At 52.4% G+C, this 11,435-nt stretch overlaps 1 protein-coding gene across 1 annotated transcript; it reads left to right on the top strand.

Annotated features, from left to right (window-relative positions):
* Nucleotides 1–1,165: 1,165 nt before the first annotated feature.
* Nucleotides 1,166–11,182, top strand: FMOD (fibromodulin). The gene is made up of 3 exons (XM_027976181.2): nucleotides 1,166–1,232; nucleotides 3,928–4,915; nucleotides 9,572–11,182. Exons 2-3 carry the CDS (start codon nucleotides 3,937–3,939, stop codon nucleotides 9,721–9,723), a joined length of 1,131 nt encoding a protein of 376 aa, XP_027831982.2. The 5' UTR covers nucleotides 1,166–1,232; nucleotides 3,928–3,936; the 3' UTR covers nucleotides 9,724–11,182.
* Nucleotides 11,183–11,435: the final 253 nt, after the last annotated feature.

Raw genomic sequence — 11,435 nt, 5'->3', positions numbered from 1 at the left:
AGATCCATTCCATGGCCTAAAAGTCCTTTCATGGTCTAGTTCCTGCCTGCTTCTACGACCTCATCCTCCCCTTGCTCAGAGTCTTGACATCTGTAAAATGGGTATAACAGCAATCATCTCTACCACGCACTGAGTGAGCATCAGCTGTGTGCTGGGCCAGGGGCCTCACACAAACTACCTCATAGAGACCTTACTACAACTCAACAAGGCAGTGCTGTGAACCCGAGGGTCATCACGTGGTGGGTGTGCGTGATGCTCATGCACGGCAAAGTGAGAGTGAACGTCCCTCAGTCGTGTCAGACTCTTTGAGACCCCAGTGGCTGTATAGTCCATGGAGTTCTCCAGGCCAGAATGCTGGAGTGGTTAGCTTTTCCCTTCTCCAGGGGATCTCCCCAACCCAGGGATCAAACTGGGGTCTCCTGCATTGCAAGCAGATTCTTCACCAGCTGAGCCACAAGGGAAGCCCAGAACACTGGAGTGGGTAGCCTGTCCCTTCTCCAGGGGATCTTCCTGACCCAGGGATCGAACCGGGGTCTCCTGCCTTGCAGGCAGATTCTCTACCAACTGCAAGCCCTAGTGCCCAGTAAGTGACTAACAAATACGAGAGTCCCTGTCTACCTTTTTATCTCAGTGGGGAGAGAGAAATCCTATAGCCCAGACATGTCTCTCTGGTCAGGGATGGAACTGGAGCCAGAATCCTCTCCTCTGTCCATCAGCCTAACCACTTGCCCACAGAGGGCGCTGAAGCCCAGAAAGCTGAGCACTCGCTCTCCAGTGGGACCCTGGGTTGCTGAAAGAGTTAAGATGCCTCTTGGCAAATCCTGGCCCTCCCTATCCCTGCATCTGCCCTATGGGTTTAATGAGAAATCCAGGCCTTTGTAAGAGACTGCACAAATAACCTCCAGAGCGCCACTAACTCATTCAGCAGAAAGAGACCCCAAGCTGCCAATGCTTCAGGGAAGATAAGTGAGTGGAAAGAAGGTGGTTTTTATAGCAATTTTGAGCGGTTGAGTGTGAGCTCCGCCTCTGCAGCGGTGCTGAGAAAGCCAGGATCTGGGCTCCTCAACCTCTCTCTTCACGACATCTGATTAGGAATTTGGGGGCGGGCCCTGGCCTGGCAGAGGCGTGCACACTCTCAGTAGACACACTCACTCCTCTCCTGCTCACACGCTCTCCAACCGAGGAGGCCAGACAGAGGGACGTGGTCACTCTCTGAAAGATTCACCTTCAAGGTAGGTCTGTCACTTCCCTTCAGATTTTGTCCCTGGTAGCTCCATGAAAGGAGCAAAGGAAAGAGGCTGGGGAGAGGGGACAGGGCCCAGGGCAGAAGGAGCAATTCCTCCTTCCCCATCTGGACCGTGTCCCAGGATGCTGGAGCAGGGAAAGGGAGTCGAAGGAGGGGGTTCCCACATGCCCCCTTTGTCTGACGGTTCCTTCCTGACTGTTGCGGAACCTTCAGCTTTCAGGTGTGAAAAAGTGAAGGACCAGGTATCTGGGGAAGCCAGCTCTGCCCCACTACTACTCAGAAAGTCCACCATCCTGGACCTGTGCCCTGCAGTCCCTTCAGAGGGGCTGAGGCACCTAAACGCTCTTATATGAGGGGAGAGGGAATTTTGTGTAGTGTGTGTGTGTGTGTGTGTGTGTGTGTGTGTGTGTGCTTGTGTGTTACTAGGGTGAAAGGGAAAAAACACACAAAAGTGTTGAGAGTTGACCAGGTCCAAGGAACTGTGAAATGGGGACCTAATTCAGGTTGCAAAGCAGCTTTTGGTTTGGCCTCCTGGATTCTGATAGGAAGGAGACATGGTTCTCTAGAATGGAGAAATGAAAGACCAGCGGTGACTCCTGAGTAAGCTCCCCCCAGCTCAGAAAGTGCCAATCCTAGAAGCTTTCCACCTCACAAAACTTTGAGCACAGGAATGTCTCTAGCTTTGGGGGCGAAGTGGAGAGGATTTAAGAGTATAAAGCCTGGAGCAACATTGCTAAGAGATGGGGAAGGGGTAAAGAGAGTCCCCGAGAACCCCTCTCAGCAGTCATGACACCGAAAGAGAGTCAAGTGGGTAGGATGCACAGCCCTGGAAGGCTTGAAGAGGAGGGCTGCTCTTGCCTGCCAAGGTGCCTAGTTTGGAAGGAGAAATGGAGACAGAGGCTCACTGTGCCAACCTCCAGACAGCCACCCTGGTCCTGCAGCAGCCCAGAGCTGAGCATGGAAAAATGTGCTGCTGGCAGTGGGCCACTCTATCCGTTCTCTCCTGGGCAGTGCCAGGGCCCAGCCAGCGTGCCCAGGCAGTGGGCGGCTGGGGAGGCTCCCCAGGAACACTGTGGGCTCTTTGTCTGAGGCTGCTGAAGATGAGTGAGGCACCTCGTTCCTGGAGCCTGTGGGCTACTGGGATGAAGCAGGCCCGAGGGACTCGCTCGCAGGGGACAGAGAGGTCTGAGGGAGACGGTGGCCAGAAAGGGACCAGGCTGACTATCACCCCCAGGGGCCTTCTCCTCACCTCATGGGCTTCGACGTTGGGTCTTAGAGCCCTTTCTTTTTCTTGTCCCCAGCAAGGGCCAGCAGCAACGTGAACAGCATATGTGACTATGCTCAGACCAAGAAAGGTTCTAAAGCTTCTCCACCCAGGGGTGACGCTCACCCCTCTGGAGGGTGCCCATTGCTCGAAAGGGCTGTGCGGTGCTCTGGCTGTTGGTATGCAGAGTAAGACATCCAGCCGGACAGGCCGCCCTCCTCTTCCATGCCTTCAGCTTCCCTCTCGGGGGACATCAGACTCACACTTCTCTCCAAGCCTTGCCTGCTTTCGTCTCACTAGCACACAAGCTCAAAAGCAATGAGCTGCCAGGCAATGTGGGGCCCAGCTACGGAGACTGGTAACCCAGAGGTCAGCACCGAGGGCTTTGGATGGGAAAGCAGGACGCCAGAGTCCCATTCTAAAGTCATGTTCCCCTGGGCACACTCAAGAGTCTTCAATTCCTGTTCCATTGTTTGATGTTTCTCGTTATCTCTCTTGGTCCCAGCTGGCTCTGGCATAATGTCCATGGTGCAGCGTGAGAAGTCCTAACACTTTACTAGATGCTATGGAAGACAGCCCAGGGCACTAAGACTTCATGCTCTCAATACCCCCTCTAGAACACAAGGGCCACAGTGGGGGCCACAGACCCTCTGCAGAGACTCTGTAACTGCTGTATGACGGCCCTTGCTAGCCAAGTTGCAAGTATAGCCACAAGCTGCCAACCAGAGAGTTTCCTCACCAGTAGACCGTTACAGGTTCTGGCACTGTTACAGATGCTGGTACCACAAGCCCAAGCCTTGTGATGGCCGCAGGGGACCACGCCCTTCTCCAAACACTCAAAACCAGAACTTCCCAAGTAGTTCAGATCTTCCCATTTGAGACCTCAAGCCACTCCTGGGTATTTCCCAGAGATATGGAAAGAGCCAGAGGGTTTTTTCCTTGGACTCTTGGCAAACATTATTCCCTGGGGAGTTCAAACAGGATGTAAATTCAGACCAAATAGAGCCCACCACCACCCCCATTCCCATGGAAGTTGCTGTGGACTTTCTTGGTTCCCTAACAGTACCTTCAGGTTGCTAGAGGCTCCTATGGGCCTGCCCTCTGGAAAAAAAAAAAAAGCAATACTCAATACTTCCACTCAAGCTCCTTCTGATCTCAAAGGCTCTGTTTCTGTAACTCTGTGAGCAGAGGGAAATGCACCTAGCTCCCCCAGGGAGCCAGGACTCATCTGGACCAGCATGTGGAGGCAGTGCTGGGGGAGGCCCAGAGGAGGTGGGAGCAAGGACTCTGCTCAGAGCTGCTTTCTGCTGAAGGTCAGGTCTGAAGAGCTCCAAGCCCAAGGCTCACCTCCTCCGCCTCTCTGACTCCCGGGAGCCCCTTCACACCTGACTCCTCTGTCTTCTCTCCCTTCCTGCAGAAACACAAAATGCAGTGGGCTTCCATCCTGCTCCTGGCAGGGCTCTGCTCCCTCTCCTGGGCCCAGTATGAGGAAGACTCTCACTGGTGGTTTCAGTTCCTCCGCAGCCAGCAGTCCACCTACGACGACCCCTATGACCCTTACCCCTATGAGCCTTATGAGCCTTACCCCTACGGGGGAGAAGAAGGGCCAGCTTACGCCTACGGCTCTCCACCCCCACCAGAGCCCCGAGACTGCCCCCAGGAGTGCGACTGCCCCCCCAACTTCCCCACAGCCATGTACTGCGACAACCGCAATCTCAAGTACCTGCCCTTCGTGCCCTCCCGCATGAAGTACGTCTACTTCCAGAACAACCAGATCTCTTCCATCCAGGAGGGTGTCTTCGACAATGCCACGGGGCTGCTCTGGATCGCTCTCCATGGCAACCAGATCACCAGCGATAAGGTGGGCAGGAAGGTTTTCTCCAAGCTGAGGCACCTGGAGAGGCTGTATCTGGACCACAACAACCTGACCCGGATACCCAGCCCACTGCCTCGGTCCCTGAGAGAGCTCCATCTTGACCACAACCAGATCTCAAGGGTCCCCAACAATGCCCTGGAAGGGCTGGAGAACCTCACAGCCTTGTACCTTCATCACAACGAGATCCAGGAAGTGGGCAGTTCGATGAGAGGCCTCCGATCACTGATCTTGCTGGACCTGAGCTACAACCACCTAAGGAAGGTACCCGATGGACTGCCCTCAGCCCTTGAGCAGCTGTACCTGGAGCACAACAATGTCTTCTCAGTCCCCGACAGCTACTTCCGGGGGTCACCCAAGCTGCTGTATGTGCGGCTATCCCACAACAGCCTCACCAACAACGGCCTGGCCTCAAACACCTTCAATTCCAGCAGCCTCCTTGAGCTCGACCTCTCCTACAACCAGCTGCAGAAGATCCCCCCCGTCAGCACCAACCTGGAGAACCTCTACCTCCAAGGCAATAGGATCAATGGTGAGACGCTGGCACAGGGGAGTGGGGAGTGCTGTCTGTTGCGCTGGAAAGGGCTGATCCTGAGTGCTGGGGGCCACACAGAAGAATTAGAAGTAGGAGAACCGAAGAATATTGATGACGCAAGTTGAGAGCCCTGCCACACCCCCGTACAAGGTGGTACAGAGTGGCATGCTCTTAGACTACATGGCAGTGCTAGGAAAGGTCACTGGGGAGTGGGTTGGTATGGAAGAAGAATTCTCAGAAGGGGTAAGTCTAAATTTAGGTCCTGAGAGATAAATGGGCATGGGATGGAGGAATGTAGGGCTGAGCCATCCTTAGAGGCGCCATCGCCACAAAGGGACCAGTCATTCACCAAGTCACTTTGAGGGGATGGCTAGGAGATTCCTGTGTCTCACAGGAAGGGGTCAGGTGTCAAGCTGTGAGAAATGAGTTTGGAGAGGTTTGGGAGGGGGTGGTTCATAGACAGGGGCATTTAAGTTGATCAGGAAAGTGGGCTGCTGAGAAACCATGGTATCTGTACTTTCTCACTGACTCTGGAGTCTCACTGACTCCAGAAACCCGCTCTCTGTTTCCCCTCGATCAGCTCGGTCTTATGCTTGGACGCTTGTGTTTTAAACATGCGGCCGGTGGACGCATGGGAATTTGCAGCCTCTCAGAGCTGTGTGCGGCACTTGCTCTGGCTGGCTCTCCAGGAGCACGAGGTGCCCTGGGTGACACGAGCTTGACCCCTGCCAAACCCTGCAGTGGTGAGCAAGCACAAGGCCTCCTGTGTTCCCAACACTCCCCAGAAGGCCCAATGGAAGGCCTGTCTGCGAGAACCAAAGTCTCCATTTCCGACTGGACTGTCCAGGCGCCTTTCGGTCCCTCTCTGGGTCTTGTGTTCAGAATGTGCTTACACTGCGCCAGAGCCTCTGACGTCTCAGCCCAGCTGGAAGGTGCTGAGCCAGCATTAACGTCTCCTCCTCTGCAGCAAAGTACCTCTCTCCCTGGGGGAGGAAGGACTCGTTAATGGCCACTGGCAGAGGGCTTTAAAGTAGAGCCTGCTGAGAGCAAACAGCACCATCACAGCATCAAAGCACAGATAGGACTGGAGGCCAGAACCTCTCCATGGATCCTTCTCTCTCCCTGGGCTCACAGAACAGATCATTCATTTGGCAAGATGTTAAGCCAGACAGCCTCCCCGAGTGAGAGAGGCACTGGTCCCAGAGGTGGACCATGGGGTGGGCAAGCTGAAAAGGTGTCTGGTTCTCTACTTTGAAGGGCAAGACACCATCATGTACACTGCAAACTGCTCTGTATTTAAAGTCTCTCTTTCTTTGGGGAAGGTCATCCTATTCCCAAGGCAGGGTTCTCTAATCTCTCAGATGTTGCATGATGTAAAAGCTTTGACATTTACTTGTAGCTGTCTATCATCCCTCCCAGAAGTCCCCACTACTTACCTGCTGCTGCTACCCACTCTGAATCCAGGAGGCGTGTCGTAACAGAAATGTCATATAGTGTTTTGTGCTTTATCAGAGTCTGACCTGGAAAATGTGACAGAAGACCAGCTGTCATGGGAGAGAAGCCAATAGTTACTGCCTAACTGTATAACCAGCGAAACTTGGGGTGGAAAAGACTCCATCACGGCATCTTGTCACTCTGCCTTCTTGCAGAACCACATATGTCCTTTAAATATAAGGTGGTTCACTTCTTCCAAAAGCTCTGCAAAGATAAAATCACATTAGTCAAGTGTCCTAAGGTCTTGCAAGAAAGTTTTTCCTAAGTCAAACCCAAAAATGTTCAGTGTTTACCCCAAATCCCTTCTTGTGCAGTTTAAGCCAAAGCTCTTCTATCTGGTTGCCCCCCTCTTAGTCCTTTTTTTGGGGTAAATAACACCAATATCTTATTTTTCTTAATTAGTGGATTAGTACATTAAAGGCTTTGGTTCGGGACCTGGCACACAACTGAAAAAGCACTTGCTTTTCAACACACGGTAACTATATTATAAACTTTTCCCCTCATTGCCACTTTGACGTTGCCAGATACAGTTTTATTTTATCTTTTGCATTGCAAACATGGGGTAACTGAGACACAGAGAAGGAAAAGCAATCTCTTCAGGTCACCCAGATCATGTAGTAGAGCCTCTGCCTTTAACATTAGAGGACTGAGAGCCAGGCTTCTCTGGCTGAGAAAGAAAGAAGTACATCTCTGATTCAGGCCACTAGCAGGAAAGCGAGTTCCCCAAGCTCAACCACTCATCTGGGCGAATGTGAAGGAGGTCTCCCTGCAGGGGACCCAGAGCAGGGGTGGGTAATGAAGGTAGGATTGAAGCAACCCTCTGAGAAGAGAGCCGAAAGGACAGGTGCTGAGTGCCGGGGACTTAAGCCTGGCTCTCTCCCTCCCTGCTTCTCTCTCCCACTAGTCTCTCCCTCAGTTTTTCCAGCCTGGCAACAGCAGGAAACACAGCTCAGAATGTTATTCAGTAGCTCTGGGATCCAGTGGAGCAGGGCCAGTACACCAGGAGGAATTTGGAAAAACTTATGTCAAAATTTAATCTGGGATGCAAAGTATCCTCCAGCATCTCCAAGCAGAAGCCCCTGTCCTATTCATGAACTTAGAGAGGACTAACATGGGGGCTCACAGTGCTCAACTTGTGGATAGAATCTATATATGCTGAGTGTTGAGCAACTCCTAAATATGCCTCATATTTATAGTTGCACAGTGGGGAGCCAGGACTTCAGCAGACAGTCTGAAGGCCCCAGGCTGGTGTAGAGAATCCACTGTGGAACCTCTAAGTGCAGTCGCCCAGTACAGCTGGAAGTGATATTCAAGCCAGGCCACTGCGCTTTTCTCTCCAGCCCAATCCACTCTGCCTATTCCATGCAGACACCATAGACCCAGACTTGACTCAGCCTCGACTCTGCCCCAACCTGTCCACTCAGACGTCACTTGATCTATTGCCTGGGACCAGAAAGGGGACATCCAAAAGCATTCCGGGTCCCCACCCGACCCTCCCCGAGTGCTCTCTAAAGAAGGATATCTCCCATTCTTCTCATTATTCTTTGGTTTTTCTGTCTTCCATTTGTAGCACATGTTAACTGGCTGCAGACTTCCCCATCTCCTCTTGGTCAGTTCTTAACAGAGACTGAAAGCAATCGCTAGTGCTAATTTCAAAAACAATTTCTTCATCTATCTAAGCTCTCCATAGAGAGCTTACTTTCCATACCCATAACCACAATGCCTTTGACAGTCACCCCAGGAAGAGAATCAGGAAAGCCTTCCTCCCACTCCTCCTGCCCAGCTCCAGGCTGACACACAGCTCCTGATCACTGTGGCAAGCAGAGAAATGCCTCTGGTAGAAGCAAAAGCAAGCCAAGCTCTGAGTCTGCCTAAGTGTTACAGCCCTCCAGATGTAGCCTACCAAGCCCCGACAAATAACCTCACCCAAAGTCCCTCCGGACCCGAACCATCTTTCTGACGCTCTCACATACCATACTGAAGGCAGCCTCTATGGGCGCCAGCAGCTTTTTGGTGGTAACCTTTGCTGTCCCTGCTGGAGTTTTGGGGCTTCCCTGGAGGTGCTAGTGGTAAAGAATCTGCCTGCTAATGCAGGAGACATAAAAGATGTGGGTTCAATCCCTGGGGTGGGAAGATCCCCTGGAGGACGGTATGGCAACCCACTGCAATATTCTTGCCTGGAGAATCCCACAGACAGAGGAGCCTGGTGGGCTACGGACCATGAAGTTGCAAAGAGTCAGACCTGACTGAAGCAACTTAGCACGCACGCAGGCTGGAGTTCTAGCTGAGCTCTTGTTTTAATCCTTCAAGTTCCTGACCCAGCAGGATAGAGATAGAGGTAGTTGATTTGTCCAAGAGAACAAGCAGAGGGAGAACCGGGTGAGTGGCAGCTGAAGGACTTGTGTTTAAACCAAACAGAACGATTGTTTCTGTTAGGATTACAGGACTTGGAGGGTTGGGGGAGAATCTTCAAACTTCTTTCGAGATTACAAAAATGGAGAGTAAACGAATCATCTTAAATGCAGGAGGCAAGGAAATTATTTGAGTTTTGCGCTCCATGGAAGCTCGATTCACCTCTCCTTAAACCTCAGGGCCGAGATCACGCCTCTGTCTGTACTCAGAATGCACATGGGACAACCCCCTCAAAGCTCTGCACTCAGACTCCCTTGTTTCTCAGCCCAAGTTTTCTCTCTTTAATTTCTTTCCACTTTCTCTGCCTGCAAACTGTTAGGAAATATTCAAGATTTAAGTCCTTCCACCTACCCAGTCTTTCTTCTCAAAGCATTTGGGAAACGCCCTCCTCTTCAAACACAATCAAGGGAGAACTTCAAAGCTCCTAGGGTTCCTCTTTGACTGCCTTCTGCTGCCACCTGCTGCCCGCAGAGGGAAAAGACCAAGGCCTGCCTGAACGACCTTCCAGGGTTTTGGGGGGTGGGGGGCGTGGGTAAAGAGGTGGAGCTATGCAGGCGGAGACCTCACTCTATCCCTGGCTCTGCTCCCCAACGGGTGCAAGTTTGACTCCGATCCTGGGAAGCGCCTGCCCCACCCAGCCAAGCTCTGCCCTCCCCTTAGAAGCTTCACAGACACCGTGGGGCTTTCCTGCGGTCCCAGGCCCCTGATCTGGGCTTCTCCCCATCCCCGCCCCTCTTGTCCCCACAGAGTTCTCCATCAGCAGCTTCTGCACCGTGGTGGATGTCATGAATTTCTCCAAGCTGCAGGTGCTGCGCCTGGACGGCAACGAGATCAAGCGCAGCGCCATGCCCGCCGACGCGCCCCTCTGCCTGCGCCTGGCCAGCCTCATCGAGATCTGAGCGCCGCTGGGCGCAGGGCCGTGCCCCCACGCCTCTTTGCATTTGGCTTGATGGTTTGGTTTGGCTTTTGCTGGAAGGTCTGGGACAGACCGTGTGACAGAGGTCCATGGGCTCTCTCTCTAGTCTTCTTCCCTGTAGGCAGTTTTAGGTGGAGTCAGGGGACAGGCAGCCTTCTGCTGAGGGACATGAAACGTCCGTTTCTAAGACAGAAGTGGTTGGCAGAAGGTGTAAACCCTGAAGTCCCAGTCCCCGAAATCTCATTACCCTCGAGGTCTTCACAGTGATCCAGTGTCCTGAACCATTGCCTGAGCAATAGAGTAACTGTGCTTTTGAAGTAATATCTGACTGGGAAGGCAGCGCCTGACTGCTCCCCCGCGTGCTGGGCTGGTCGCGCCGTCTGGGCTCCCACTTGCTGCTTCTCAGATATACCTCTTGCCCAACTGTCGCCTCCGCAGTCCGCCTCATCCACTCAACCATGCCCCACAGACGTTTTAGGTAGAGGCCGGAGAAGCCAAGGCGCATGCGTAACTGCCCAGTGACTGCGCAGAGAGCTCACATTAGTGGCTGAGGTTGGAAGGACACCAAGAATCACCTTTACACCAGAGGTCACCAGCGTGAAGGCAATATTCCTGATGTGGGAGGAGACAGCCAACCTCAGACTTAGCTAAATGTGTGGGGCTATATTTTAGCAACTGGGCAGTTTTTGGAGGTGGGTCAGACTTCAGAAAAGGAAAGCGACCGGATGTTGCTTATTCTCAGCATCCATAATGGAGGCAAATACACCTTGAATTGGCTGAACTGAGGAGGCAGCCCCAGTAGTGTCCTTCTTGCCCAGCACTCTCTGCATTCCCAGCAGCTCCCTACTTGAGTTTTTATCTTCAAAGGCAGAGGCCATGTGGTTCTTCAAGTATGAGAGAGGTAATTTGTCCTCTTATGCAAGCAGAAAGGTCGATAACCTGATTGGAGAGACAGACTCCAACCAGCCCTGGACTTGCCACCCTCATTACTGAAGCTGGCTGTTGCTTTATAGCTTGGCTGGAGAGCAATTAATCTTTCCCATTTCTGAAAGTAGTGCTGCCTGGGGACCTAACCCCTGCTTTGTGGGGTACCACTGGGATGGGGCCATCTGGGCAGCCATGGGCAGAGACTGCTTGAGGAGAGCTCCCTGCACAGATGCCATTGCTTCCCTGATACCGTGTATGCTTTGAAGCAGTTCCCCGAAGAAAGAAGAGGGGATCCTTGAGCTATGTTCTTGGCTCCAGAACCTCAAATCCACAAAAGCCAAACCAGCTCATTTCAGCCAAGAAGCTCTGATGTGAGGGGCAAGGCTGCCCCTTGGCCCAGGGCTCTTCAGAAAGCGTCTGCATGTGGACACCATCGTGCCTCTATAAAGGATCCTTAATACAGGAAAAGCATGAGTGGTGGCTAACCCGACCAATAAAGTTATTCTACAAGTGCACGTGCCAGAATGGATCATTTAAGGCGACACAGAGAAAGGTTAGGGGGACCTACTGGCATCACACAGGCCTCAGACTGGAGGAGCCCACATTCTCATCTATTCTGCTTGGGCAGATGTAGCTAAGGGTTTTTTGTTTTTTTTTTTTTGTATAAAAATCTCTGTATAAAATCTCTACAGAAAACTTTGTGCTCTGGAAGTTCTTTAAATCTAACTTCAGTTCCACTAGCTTCACATTTCCTTCCATTTGCTTCCC

The sequence above is a fragment of the Ovis aries genome, chromosome 12, assembly GCF_016772045.2.
Source record: "Ovis aries strain OAR_USU_Benz2616 breed Rambouillet chromosome 12, ARS-UI_Ramb_v3.0, whole genome shotgun sequence".
Taxonomy (NCBI): Eukaryota; Metazoa; Chordata; class Mammalia; order Artiodactyla; family Bovidae; genus Ovis; species Ovis aries.
This window is presented reverse-complemented; position numbering and strand designations above follow the sequence as displayed.

Bases quoted from the DNA above. Each gene is read 5' to 3' on its own strand.
- FMOD (XM_027976181.2), top strand. From the start codon at position 3,937: ATGCAGTGGGCTTCCATCCTGCTCCTGGCAGGGCTCTGCTCCCTCTCC. The intron at 4,916-9,571 runs GTGAGACGCTGG...TTGTCCCCACAG, and splicing joins CCAAGGCAATAGGATCAATG to AGTTCTCCATCAGCAGCTTC.